The following is a 14,728-nucleotide window of genomic DNA, read 5'->3' as shown; positions in this document are numbered from 1 at the left end:
ATGGCCAATACCGATCTTAAGTACCTCTCTTGGAAGGTTGCTTTTCTGATCGCAATAACATTGGCAAGGCGAGTAAGAGAGCTCCAAGTTCTTTCCGTGGAACATCCGTTCCTCACTTTCTACAGGGATAAGGTTGTGCTTTGCACTCGTCCTTCCTGCCTAAGGTGGTTACTGATTTTCATATGAACCAATCGATCTCCTTACCTGTCTTCTTTCCTAACCCAACATATGATGCCAAGAGAGTTTTACACAACTTGGACGTCAGGCAAGCCCTGAAATTTTACCTCGATAGAACAAGTGAACTCAGAAGCTCCTCACAACTGTCTCATTCGGAGACCCGAAAGAGAAACCAGCTTCCAAACCAACTATCTCACGCTGGATTGCCTCATGTATTTCTGAAGCCTGTAGCATTCAAGGCCTTCAACGTCCGAAAGGCATCCATGCACATTTTGTACGTGGGTTGCCTACCAAAAGTATGTCCCTTGGGAATCAGTCGCCAAGGCGGCTTCCCCATCAGCTTTTTTAAGCATTACTGCTTAGACCTGAGCTCCAGGGCTGATGGCCAATTCTGCAAGGCTGTTCTTAAGAACTTATTCCAGTAAAGGAGTTTTTCCATCCACCCGTACTACCTGTGGTGTGTGCTTGGGAATCTCCCATAAGTATGGAGGAAAGGGGACGGGACGTAGGAGTATAACAAAGTCACTCACCGTACTGACTACCTTACTCCCAGTCCATATTACCCTTTTCTCCATACGCCCGCCTGCCGTCCCCTCTAAAAAGTATCCTCTGTTATTGCTTAAATGATCTCAGACCTGGCGATAGAAAGGGGCGATGCACTGGGCAGAGCTCACGAGGGCGGGGTTACAGCCACGTGCGGTGGCCCTGTGTAAAAAGAAAATGAAAACACAATTTTTTAAATGCTTTTTACAAAAGTGCTCTGGTCCTGTCCCACAGGATGGAATGTCCCACAAGTATGGAGGAAAGGGAACTATAGGAGTAAGGTAGTCACTACGATGAGTAACTTTGTTATTTTGGGATACCCAGACCCTGCCATAGGAATCAGTGTATTCCTGATAGGAGACAAGATGGCCCCTGTGGCCTCAGGGTTTCTATTACCTGTTACCATGTTTTCCCAAAGTCCTGGGAAGCCCTGACTCTGTCCCTTTCCCCTTACCGGCTGTTGGGTGGAAGAACCATATATGGTATTGTGGGGGAGGTCCAGGCCAAACTGGCTGGAGCCTTCCAAGTGAATTTATGTTGTGGGTACACCCTCGGGGTGGGACCTCGGTGAATGGAGTGTGTGACCATTATGCATTCCATGATATGGGTGTCTGGTATCTGTGTGTGTGACAAAAAGAATGAGACTGCCCTGCCCAAAACTGTGTGCTGAAAAGGCTGGGTGCTTGCCCCAATCTACATTCCTTGTTATGGTTGTCTGGGTGGAAGTGAATGGCCTGGATGCACTGTGAGCCTGATTGCCTGCCTGCATGAATGCCCTTCTTAATGGTTGGCTGCATAGGCTTGGCTCAGCAGTGTGAATTGTATATCTGGGGACCTCTCACTTAACCAGAATTGTTCAGAGGCTGAAGTCGAAACTTGATGCTTAACCTTGAGCCCCGCTGGAAGACGGTTTTGCTGCTGCTTGCAGTTGTCGAAGTCCGAAAGCTGTCGTGTCTGTCAAGGACTGATCCAAGAAAGGACCTTGCTAGGAGACCTCTTCCCGAGCTACGAGTGAACATCCTGCAAAAGCTAATCTTCACCCAGACACCCTGGAAGCCAGTCCCGAAAGGCTGTCGATGGAGGAGGGGACTGCCGAGGAATCCTGAAGTGAAGCCCCCGGACATCGAAGTCCATCGTCATCGACCAGGGTTTGGAGGTTTGCCATAGCCGCTGGAAGCCCGTCAAGTCATGTCATGTTGCCCAGAAGCGGGGACAGCTTAACGACCGGGGCCGCAACGGTCCACCTTTGCTTAAGACATTCGAAAAAAAGGACTCCCTTGCCATCAGTGTCAACCGGTTTTGTCCTGCCGGAAAAAGTAGAGGTCGTTGACGAGCCGGGGAAAATCCGCCAGTGGGTTTCCCGCCACCCAAAGTCCACAAAGAAGCTGACGAATCCGAAAGCCAGCCGTGGTCAGGTCCCGACCGTCAATGCCAACACCCAACACCCACTGCTGGGCCTACGTTCTTAATCGATCTGCTTTGCGGCAACAAAGTCATTGAGGTGCACCGCACGCCTCATCTTCACAGGTTCACAGGGCGTCCATGACTGATCGTCGACGAGCAGCTCGAAAGTCGAAGCTGATCTCTCGACGACAGTGTTCCCATTTTCTTGGAGCATTCTCAACGCCCTGTGGCTCCTGTTTTAAAGGGACTTCACCCACGAGGGATCCGTCAACAAAACATCGAAGAAACTCTGCTAAACTCAGGTACATTGGGGTAGTAGAACATTTTAGCAGGAAACAAGACTATTTTAAACATATATGGACTGGGCTTGTTGATGCACTTTATTTACAGGCTGCCCAGGTGCGGGGAGGGGAGAATCCTCACACAGAACTGTCTTGGGTAGGGACAAAGTATTCTTCCATTGTTTAACTTGTCTTCCTTCCTTTGTCTGATGCTGACACAGATTACTGTTTGATTTGTATGCCATTGAAACTGACATCAGTTGGTGCATTTTAAAGGAGTCAAGAGTGAACTGTGGTATCACATAGACATTGTACAGATTTACCATATTAGATGTACCAAAGTACAAAGTGTGTTATTGATTGATTTGTGTATATATATATATATATATATATATATATATATATATATATATATATATATATATATATATATATATATATATATATATGAACCTTATTTATATAAAGAAATGTTTCATCACATAATATAGTGTGTGGACATTCCTTTGTGGGGGCTTGGGGACTACATTGTACTTAAGAACCAGCCTGCATCACATCCTGAGGGGTTAAGCCTTGGTTGCTTGGCCATTGCTACCAACAATAGGAAACCTTGACTGGGGTCCTCTGTGCTTCTACTCTGCCATATAGAGGGCAGGAGTACAGATACCCCCTCCAGTCTTTACACTTGTCCCATTAATCCCTTTAGTGCGGGTTGAAATGCAATTTGGTATCCGTCTTTCACAGGGCATACAGTCAGCCATACTTCCTGCAAAATAATTAACTCAAGAGACACAGTTCATCATTATACAGTAGCTCACTATGCCCCGTGCATTCCAAGAAATGCATTTTTGATTGGTATGTGTGCTAAAGACCTGTTTTCAGATCTTTCAGTTGTGCAATGGATTCCTTCAGAGTCAAACTAACCACCTCCAGTCTCCCGTTTCGTCTCTATTAGTATTGTGCACTTGGTTACGGCTTCCAGCCCCTTCCTCATTTTGAAACCTCTTGTACCTCTTATTCACCATTGGTTTACTGTTGGGGGACCTAGGTTCTTTCACAATGGTGAGTTCATATCAATATTGTCTGAGTATTCACCTCTTTAGGGGTGATTTCCTGGACAAGTTTAGATGGTATTACCAATATGACACTGTCATTCCTAGTTGGATCAAATAAGTCTACTGTTTCTATGTCCTTGGTGGTAATTAGACAGAGGTTAAAGATCTCAAATAATGCCAACAGGATTTTGGCTCTATTTAGATTACCAGTACCCCCTCGCTCAAACACGTACTCCAATTTAAGACAACTTTCCCCATTTACTTCCTGCACCTCTTCCTTACCCTGATTAAAGGGAATCATGCGTGGCTCAATCTGGCGGCGCTCTACCCTGCTGTTAACCATCCGAGTGCCTCCTAAAAACACCCCCCCCCCAGCATTTCTCATGCCTGTGAATTGATCTGATCACATTATATCCTGTATCTCTCAGGCTACATTTCATGATACATCTGCCTTTTCCAGGCGTGGTTGACACTCAACATTCAACTTATTAATCATAATGATCTTGTTCATTTTGTCAGTAACAGGCTCCCCAACTGGAAACATGTTCTTAAGTCGGGTGCCAGCCCAAGTCTGCGGCTTCATCACCCACACCTTCACAGGTATTTTTTATGCATTTAGGGGTCGAAGTTCTCTGATATACATAGTCCTGAACTTCATTGGAGGACACATTCCCAACTATCAGTATCAAGACCATGGAGTCAAAAGGCGAATTAGCACACTCCTCATCCGCCTCCCATTCTACTCCATTTTTGTTCTCCGTTTTGGGAATCTAGTCATCCTTGGTGTTTTTTTTGTGAATTTTTCCCTTCCTTTTTGAACCAGTGGCGCCTCACTAGTAACCATTCCTTTGTTGTTGATTTCATTGTCTTGAGGTATTTGTTTCCCTTTATTCAAAATCTTAAATACCTCCGGCTTCACAGTTTTATTGGAGTTTATATCCTTTACTCAAAAGAACAACCGAATCAACAAGTTCATTCTCCTGATTTACCCCCCCAGCTCCCTCATCTTTTTTTTAAATTGAATCATCTTATTTATCTTTGAAGCTGATGGATTTCCCTCAAAACTTTCACCCTGCGCTTCCAGTCCGCGCCTTTCCAATCTTAAAAAAGACGAGGACATTTCATCCAAGGGGATAGAATGCCCCTTCAGTTTGTCATGCATGTTAGTGGTAGTGTTATGCCTTTCTGTTTCATTTTCAGGGAAATGTCAATCAGATTTAGAACTACAAAGAGAAGTACTATTAAAAGCATCCTCTTCCTCTTTGAAAATGTGAGAGGGAGGGGTGTTTAGTAGGGAGGAGCTTATAGGGGGTAGATCAATCCTTTGTGATGAAGTATTTGTCTTTGTTAAATCCTTATGGCTTATTCCTAATGTTTCTCAAAGGTAGGCGGCAATAGGTCCATGTCACTATCCTGCAATGATGATCCCATATTAGCTTTCTGCACCACAGGGAAATGATCTTCCATCTTAGTTTTTATTTGTTTTTTTAATGGACCTTGTTAATAGAAGGGAGTTCATCTTTCAGTAGATGGAGTGAGAGTACTTGGAGGGGAACACTGCAATGGTAATGCCATAGCCACACCCATGCAGTCGTTTTTGTTCAAAATTACAAGGGGTGTCAAAATGTCATTGATATGGATTAGCAAGTGGTGTAAGTCACAATAGCATTACATTGATCATGTAGAGGATCAAAAACATATTCCAGTGTTTTCATTTTAGGTAGTGTTGCAATGTTTACTCGGTCTATAATAAAGTTGGTTGAAAGTGTTTAGCTCAAGTGGGAGTTCAGTCTTGGCGCTGTTTGGATTTTCTTAGGTTGCAGTCTCTGCTCTCTTGCTTAGATTGCAAGTATTGCAACCAGATTTTACTTGGGTAGTACTGTGTATATTTTTGCCTAAGCATGAACTTGCTAACATGACCTTTTCTTACCTTCATGATCTATGCCAATAACAGTGTAAAACTGAAGAATGTATTGTGTGGAAAATATTTAACAATTTTAAGAAAAGGAAGCGTTCAATAACATGATTATTTTTTTGCAGTCTAGCAAATGGCAGAATGTATTTTTTCATGCTTTCCGATATGTCAAAGTTCCACTGTAAAATAATATTGTGGGTGTGTGTTGGGAGAAGTTTGAGATGTAGATCTTTTGACAGAGAAACTAAACAAAATAATTTTAATGGGGTGTGCCAATTACATTTAAAAAAACAGCCCATCTATTGGCATACAGTCACTGTACAGTTTTGTTCTACGTGTGCACCCACTTCCCCCAATAAGGTACAACATTGCTGATTTACAATGTGTCATTGTTACTATTCAAAGATTGGGCTGATGGGAATTTGTGACCATAGTCCCATTTTGTTGGAATTAGTACTTTCATGCTAAACACTGAACATTCAAAGTATAGGATACTTTTTTATAATCCTTATTTTGTTATTTTCTTTTTGCTGACATTCGTGCAGATAAGAAAGAAGAGGAAGGTTTGTTTTGCAACTTGCAACTTATTTGTTCAGGTTTATTGCATCTGCATGTTGGAGTTCTAAGGTTATTGTTTATATTTGCTCGCTATTTGCTTTCTTGCATCAATGAATGCAGACATAAGCACTGGTGTAATGGAGGAAGGTTTGTATTGCCTGTTACTGGTACCTTTTGCATGCAGTGTGGGCTTAATTTTGTATGGTTGATATTAATACATTTGATTTTGTTTTTAATATGAAACACTCAAACCATTAAAGTTGACTGTTTTAGAACATACAACATCACAGGTTATATGGTTTACAGACTTACAAATCACTGATTGTGACGCCTATTCATCGGCTAATCAACTTTGATGATGCAGCTTCCACCACAAAATCTTCTACATTGTCAGCGTTGTCTGCTTTTGCCAATTTTCCTGATTGTAATGTACTTTGCAGAAAGGAGACAATCTTAATGTACATGAATTGCAGATTTGGGTATTGTTTAAATTTACTTACTACTAATTGTTGTCTAGGGTGATGGATTTCATTATTTTTCCAATTCAGGCAGACTCCTCTTCTGATATGGCTTGAATTTATTAATTGCACTAACACCAGAAAGTTGTTTTAGACATTAATCTCCAGCAGCAGCACTGAAAATGTTATATTTATTTTTGAAACTGACTACACAAAAGAGGGCAACCAAGTCTGTTAACAAGGGGGTTGAACCCCTTGCTCTTTTGTACCCAAACACTAGTAGCACATTTATAAACTAAGCTCCAAAAGTCATATCAGGCTTCATTCAGCACAGAAAATAGGGATACCCTTCAGCAACCCCACAGAATGTGCTCTGCTTAGACCATTCTGGTAATTGTCATGGCACGGGGGCGGCCCAAGTTTCCATTTCTTTCAAATCAATTTTAAGCTTCATTGTTATAACCAAGAAGTTAAACCTATGAAAATGATTTTTAATTAGTATAACATGCATTTTTGTTCTACCTTTCTAAAGTGCACTCTGCCCTACTGTAATTTTGTGTGGACAGAGCCGCTTTCCCTTCTTTGTTGTGGTCAGTGTACCCAAACTTGCATGAAAATGCATCTTATTTTAACAAGACACACGAAGAACAGTGCCCATCTTATTTTAAAAAAATGCTGCAAGGGATATGATTTATCATGTTGCAGTCTTCCCTTAAAGAGCTCTGTTGGTTTTGTGTTGTCTGAGGCTTGCTCTGGCTCGTGTGACTGTTCTTGCAACTGCTGTGAGCCTTCCTGAGAGATAGGCAGTTGCATGACCTCTGTCTGTAGAAGTATCAAAACTGTGTGGTGTTTGGGAGAAAACAGAATGTTTTAGTCAATCAATCCTTTATTCAACTTCAACTCATCAGGATGCATATTACAATTGATATTCACACAATACATAAAAGAAATTCATGCCTCCAATAGATTTCAATTGGATACACAGGATTAAAAATAATTGGAGACCTTATCCACATTCTTGTCCACTATTATGTGAATTAATCAAAAATCATTAAAAGACCATGGTCACATAAGATGCTAAGATAGAACAATTACACAAGAGTTGACAATTCATATAAAAGTGCATAGATACATAAAAAAACAGACAGATTAAACAAGATCAGGTCAAATTAAAAAAAATTGCCCAGCCATTGACATCAAGTCACTGTAGAATTGTTTTACGTGTGCACTCCACAGTAAGTTGCAACATTGCTGATTCACAATATGTCAGTGTTACTCTTCAGATTTTGAACATTCTGATTGATGGGTATTTGAATGAGCATAGTCCGTTTGGTTCAGTTGGTAATCTTAAACTAAACGGTGTACATTCTAAGTCTAGGAGAATGTTTTCTAAATCCTTGTTTTGTTATTTTCTTTTTGCTGTCATTCACGTAGATAAGAAAGAAGCAGAAGGTTTGTTTGCAACTTATTTGTTCAGGTTTATTGCATTTGCATGTTGGAGTTCTAAGGTTCTTGTTTACATTTTTACATGTGCTCTCTATTTGTTTTCTTGTATCCATGAAAGCAGACATAAACACTGGTGTAATGGAGGAAGGTTTGTGTTGCCTGTTTCTGGTAGCTTTTGCATGTAGCGTGGGCTTAATTGTGTATGGTTGATATTGGTACATTTGATTGTTTTTAATATAAAACACTCAAATCATTAATTTTGACTGCCTTAGAACATAACATTTCACAGGTTATATGGTTTACAGACTTAAAAATCACTGATCGTGAAGCCTATTTTCATCGTCTAATCAACCTTGAGTATGTGGCTTTGTGTTGTATCGTGCTTGCTGTGTATGTATGAGCTGAGAGAATGTTGATGTTTCACAGTGGAATGTTTGGGTGTGAATGTCTGTCAACGTTCCAGCTTTAGTCAGTTGGGGTCAAGTCAGCCTGGGTGATGGGACCCAGTGGGTTTGCTCTGTACCATCGTAAAGAGACTAACAATAAAGCTTATATGAAGGAACCTACAAGAGTGTTGGAGAAATGTTTTATTACACTGGCGACGAGGATGGGAACTGCACCACTATATTTTTGGGTTTGTGAGTGCAGTGAGATTTCTATATGATCCCATACCATCTGCCAATTGGGTGCGTAGGTTAATAACCACTTTGATGTGTTGATGGTTTAAATGGTGCCTGGCCAGCACTTTAAAGTATTGTGTTAGTGGAATGTGCAAGTGTGTATGTGTGTGCGCTTTTCTGGCTAAGTCGTTGTGAGTGTGAGTGTGAATGTGAGTGTGTGAGAGGGTTGTAGTTTCTACTTCTGTCAGCTCTCCCTGTTTCACTGGAGTTGGTGTTATTTCATTTGTTAGTACAGTTCCTTGGTGATACAGATGTGGCGACGTGTTGGCCTATTTAGAGGCTTGGCAGTGCTCCATAGTGACAGTCTGGAGGTACGTCTGTGGCAGGGATGGACGGCAGGTGTTATGCTTTGTTTACTGATGGTGGAGGAATGTAGTTTGGTAGCCCACGAAGGGGCAGGTGTGTATTCCAGTGTGGCAGGCTAGTTGCCCACTCGTGGCAGGAATGGGCGGGAGGAGTTTTTGATTTTGTTAAAGGGGTTTTTATGGTTGTGTAGTGTTTGGGCTTTGTTGCCACATTTTGTAGGAAGTTAGCTATGCCTGGTTGGGTGCATCTGTTCTGTGGTGGAATTCTAGGGGAGGTATGAGAGTAGTGTGAATGGTTTTACTAGTCAGCAGTGTCTGTGTTCAGTTTTGTTCATCTGTAACGGAAGATGATGTGTTGTATCGTGCTTGTTGTGTATGTATGAGCTGAGAGAATGTTGATGTGTCACAGTGGAAGGTTTGGGTGTGAATGTCTGTCAAGGTTCCAGCTTCAGTCAGTTGGGGACAAGTCAGCCTGGGTGGTGGGACCCAGTGGTATGCTCTGTACCATCTTAATTTGACTAGCCATTAAGCTTATATGAAGTAAGGAACCTACAAGAGTGTCAAAGAAGCAGTTTTATTACACTTCCACCAACATTTTTGTCCTGCGTTGTCTGCTTTTGACAACGTTCCTGATTGTAAACGTACTTTGCACAAAGGAAACAATGTTAATGTAGAGGAATTGCAGATTTAGGTATTTTTAATGGGCTGTATGTTAGATTTAATCGTTTTCATAGTCTGGCAGACTACTTATGATACGACTTGAATTTATGTGATGCACTAACTGAAGCAAGTTGCCTTAGACGACAATCTCCAGCAGCAGCCCTGCAAACATTACACTGATGTTCGAAACGGACTACAACCAAGAGGGGAACAAAAAGTCTGTTAACAAGGCAGTGAAACCCTTGCTCAATTGTACCCAAACACCAGTCACCCATTTCTAAAGTAAACGTAGTTACCCTTTTAAGGTCTGAAGCTCTCTGATAGCAAACAAGGATACCCTTCAGCATCCCCACTTAATTTGCTATGCAGAGAAGTTTCTGGCAATTGTCATGGGAAGGGTGATGGTGCAAGTTTCCATGTCTTTAAAATCAATTTTTAAGCTCCATTTATATAACCAAGAAGTTAGCCCTATGAAAATGATTTTTGATTAATTTACAATGCATTTTTGTTCTCCCCTTCTAAAGTACACTCTGCTCTGCTGTAAGTTTGTGTGGGCAGAACCGCTTTCTTTTCTGGGTTGCGATAATTGTACCCAAACTTGCATGAGAATGTATATTACTTTAACAAGACACACATAGGGACATTTTTTAGCATGTTGAAGACCTGGTTTCCAAGGCTTTTTCGGAGGGATCTCTTTACCAGTACTGTTCAATTTTGCATTTAGTAGGTTTGGGCAGTGAGCCTTTTGGTGTAATCTTTGACCCAGAAAGTTGCTGCATGTGGCTGTGGGTGACTAGACCTTGTTTTTAATGACTCGCATTTCCACCAAAGCAAAGAAGTGATAGATACGTTTTACATTTATTGTAACCACTGACAGTATTCAAGGCAGCCAGCCATATCAGAATTTCTTTAGCACATCTACCTGAATACAGAAGTCAACCAGCCATTTTAATAACCATCTTTGTCCTGCCTCCAGTGGAAGCAGTCAATCCCACGTTTGCTATGCTCAAGAACACACAAATTAGACATGTTTGTGCCTTGGACCTAATTAGCGAGGTGCTGCTTTATTTACCAAACCTACTAAACAAGGCATCATGACTGAGAATGTAAACACATAAGCCGACAAAAAAGAGATGGATGGAAACCTTTGAATCAATCACCAACTGTGGCATTGCTCTTTAAATCCATTCTATTGTATGCCAATCAGTCTTTATCCAACCACCTTTAGGGGCAGTTTGTTCTGAACTATTAGACTCAGAGGTATAAACATGGCTAGAGTTGCTTGTGTTCCAAGGCAGCAGGGACGTGGCCTAGCAGTTTGGACTGGACTGCACCTTTTGGTAGTGGGACCATGACTCATTTACGTATGACAGGACACCTTTGGTAATGACAGGCTACAAATGATGGTGTGGAAGCCTGCCAGAGGATATGATTGTGCTAATAATTAATTCAAAGCACTACTTCCTTTCCTTTTGCATGTTAGGCCACATTGTCCCCTGAAATAACATTCTCAATCCTTTTTTTTTTCTCTCTCAACTATTTTAAACCCACGGAATAGGTCATATGAATGGGGCTCATAAGGTAGCTCAGTTGGTTATTACACCTTTTGCAGAGATCTCCGTGCAATCTGTAGTTCACAGGTAGGACCATGGATAAGGAGGCAAAGGATTTAGTCTTTAAGTTTGATGAAATTAGTCACCTTGAGATGGCTTTTGCTAAGCACTGGTGGTTCTTGTTCCATTTCCCCAGAAGACAGAAATGGAATAAGCAGGTAGCAACCAGACAACCTCAATTGTGCAAGGGGGTGGGGAGGGGGTAACTAAATTTGTGGTAGCTGTAAAGAGTCTGCTCTCAGCTAGAATCTCCCATGAGTATCACCATTGTCTGTTTTCTACCTCTACCCAACCAAACTGGGTAGCAAATGGTGACGCTAACGATCTGCAGGGACACAGGTCTAAATAGTGTCTAAACTGCCTAAAATACGAATACAAAACCAGCAGTGATCCCAATCATTAAGGTGAAACAGGCACAGCCTTAAGGGCATGCCTCTTTCTCCTTATGTTGTAGCGCAGGACAGACCTACATGAGGGGGATAGCTGATAAAGTGGTGTAGTAGTCGGTTTTTGGAAAGCTTGGAAGTGTGCATGGAATGTCAGGATGGAATGACAGTGGAGCCTTGGTGAGTGTTCCAAGAGTGGCAGTTGGAAGGAGTGCTTGGTTAGGCGTGAATGGTCCAGTGTTACTGTGCTAATATTTTATTTACATAGTACTGGACTTCACAAGCAAGAATAAAGGAACTTACTGACTGTGGATCTGGTGTGTTCTTCATTATAGGGAACCAGGTCACTTCAAGCAGTAAACAAAACACCTGTGTTGGCTCCAGGGAGAGGCGACCGTAGGTTTCAGCTGTTCAGCAGCTTTGGGGCCGATGATGGTTGTCTTCCCAGGTGTGCTTGAGTGGCAGCTTTTGCAGGAGCCGACCATGAGTAGCAGCAAATGCAAGCTAAAGGAGGCAGACGGGAGGCACATGGTGTGTAACGACCGATGTGCAGGCAATGGAGAAGAAGCCCCAGGGTCTGTTCTTCCCGACAGTCAGCAGCAGAGTGGTGACGTTTCACGGTGTAGGCACGCTGACGTCTTCATGGAGCATGGAACATTGCACGGCATGCGAACACAGTGCAGCCAAGGGGAGCAATCTCTGGGTAAGCCAGTGCGCTCCAGGTGGTTTGCTAAAGGGGTGTTTATGGTCAACAGATTGTTGGAAAGCAGTTTTGAAATGCTGGTTGGTAAGAGTGGTGAAATTAAGTGTGTGGATCAAGGTCTTTTTAAAACTTTTGAAAATGTTAAGATGGAACGAGGCCAAGAAGAGACGCACATTGCTGAAAAAAGAGTTAGGGAGGCGGTAAGCCCAAATGATAGGCAAGTTTAAATGGGAACGGAAGCTGTGCCCAGGAACGCAGGGTATGTAGTGAAGGCAACTTGGATGGAGCATACAACTTTTCCTCTTGCAAAAAGTTTTTCAAGGATTTAAAGAACTGGATCCAGATTTATGGGCATTATATCCAGAGTTTAGGAACCTCCGCATACATGAGGAAGAATACGTTTGACATTTGTGTGGCGAAAGGCCTGTTATTTAATGCACTGTATTTTTGGCAGTAAGGTTCATTTTCCTGTTATTTTGTTATAGTTGGTTACATGTGTTGCAGATGTGCTTTGTGTACGCCAGATATTGTACAGGTGCCATGGTGTATGGGTTGTGTGTGAAAAGATTCTGAGATGATGTTGATGTGGGTGCTCAGTTTGTGTATTCCTGGCTGAGAGGTGTAGTCGTCTGCTTGCAGGCATGCTTGGATGTGTGCATGGTATGTCAAGATGGAATGTCAGTGGAGACTTTGGGAGTGTTCCTAGAGTGGAAGTTTGATGGAGAGCTTGTTTAGGGGTGGATGTCCTAGTGTTTCTGTGCTCATATTTTCTTATTTACATGATACCGAACTTGCCTTCAGGAACCAAGAGTAAAGGAACTTACTGTGATTATGGCATGTTTATTATATGGAACCAGGTCCCTTCAAGTAAAAAAAAAAAACACCTCAAGTACAAAGACTCCTAAATATACACATGTCCAATTAAGGTTATATAAAAATATGTATTTCATTAAACAATAAAATGCAATAGACTAGCTAAAAACAATGACACACGTCCACCTCAGCAAACAAACACAATGTGCAGACTGTTTAAAATGCATTCTGGCAGATTAGGAGTGTTCAGGCACTAAATTGGCACATGGGTAAGTTGGAGGCACTGGAAATTTATAATCACTGTGCTTTTCCACGATGTTCTCTATTGCGTCCTGAAACAGGCTATTAGGTCCTGAAAAGACAGGGCCTGACGTCTTCATTGGGAGTTCAAATTAGTTTGGGTGGAGGAACGGAACTCAAACCTTGCACTGAAACTTGCAGAGTCTGTGCTCATATCTGAAATTACAGCCTAGTCTTGCGTAGATGTTAATTTCTATGCGTTTTTATTAGCCACTTGTGCCGACACGTTGTCCTTGATCGACCAACACTTAAGATGAGTAGCAATTACCCTGGAGATGGACAGGGATGCAGATTTTATTCATACATCAATAATCAAAACGACTCTGGTAGTTAGCAAAAGGAAGACTGTTTTAATATCAATTATCTAAACCTGGGAGCATAACAAACATCAACGAACTCGCTCGATCCTCTTACTCCATTCATTTTAGTAAAAACTAAGACTTTATGCAAAATATACATTATCATTGACGTTTAACCTACGTGTTATCAATGTCCTCCTACGTGGTAAACTACAAAAACCCCTACGAGTGGATGATTGACTCTGAGTGAACATATAAGTATACGTTCCATACTAGTCTACAGAAATGTGAATATGTGATTGGATACTTATCAGGTGGGGCACCTAAGCCCTCCCCTAAAAATGACCACTACGAACTTCACTAAATATACAAACTCCCATTGATTACATAACTATAGGACCCCTAATTACTTAGTCCTCTACAATTGGTTGGCACTCTAACCTCCGTCAATACTTTTCCACCTATGTCTAGCAGCAAGCAGGCTGGCCATCCAGCTTCCCACCAATTAACATATCAATCCATCATCACATCAGTAGTCTATTGGCAATTAGGCTTTGAAGCTCGTCCTTGTGAGTGTTCCTAGCTCTGGAAATTCAGGGGGTAGAGGCACGCTCTGCCTTCATGCATATGTGTGACCATCTCGTCCATCCAATTTGATCCTTCCATGTGACTGAAGACCATGAAATCTAGTATCTGGTGTATTAAAATACTATTTTTTAATAGACCTTTGACGTCTTCCTTGTTTTGCGCATGCCTTCTGAGTTTTTTCCTTTCACACGTTTTGTATCCAATGTCCGTTCATTCCAGTTTGAAAAGACCGTGGCTTCTTTGGCTCGTCCAGCCTTGTTGGCTGAGATTCACTTTGTAATTTAATTTGCTTTTTCAACTGCGACACACTGAAAATTAGGCTTTCTCTTGGCCTTGGTTAATGTCCAGCATTGCCATAATGCGTAGTGGAAACATCCATCCTTTACTTATCCATATATATATATATATATGCGCTTGCCACAATCTATTCACTAAAAGCTTCAGACTAGCTTCACGATTACTTTGCTCGCTTGCGTTTCTTTTGCATCTGTACACGTGTAAAATAACTTGATGTCATCAGTTCTGTGGTATTGGCGTCTTCACC

At 41.8% G+C, this 14,728-nt stretch overlaps 1 protein-coding gene across 2 annotated transcripts in view; it reads left to right on the top strand.

Moving 5' to 3' along the window:
- The window catches only part of ABCC1 (ATP binding cassette subfamily C member 1 (ABCC1 blood group)), a 2,255,476-nt gene that overhangs the window by 1,169,308 nt on the left and 1,071,440 nt on the right, over positions 1 to 14,728 (top strand). Inside the window, exon 20 of one of the 2 annotated variants that reach the window (XM_069647114.1) lies at positions 5,921 to 5,938. The exons of the other annotated variant lie outside the window; for it this stretch is intronic. Within the exon in view, the coding sequence (XP_069503215.1) occupies positions 5,921 to 5,938 (18 nt within the window). The remainder of the gene's footprint in view (positions 1 to 5,920; positions 5,939 to 14,728) is intronic. 2 annotated transcript variants of the gene reach the window in all.

The sequence above is a fragment of the Ambystoma mexicanum genome, chromosome 2q (assembly GCF_040938575.1).
Source record: "Ambystoma mexicanum isolate Mex_15411 chromosome 2q, UKY_AmexF1_1, whole genome shotgun sequence".
Taxonomy (NCBI): Eukaryota; Metazoa; Chordata; class Amphibia; order Caudata; family Ambystomatidae; genus Ambystoma; species Ambystoma mexicanum.
This window is presented reverse-complemented; position numbering and strand designations above follow the sequence as displayed.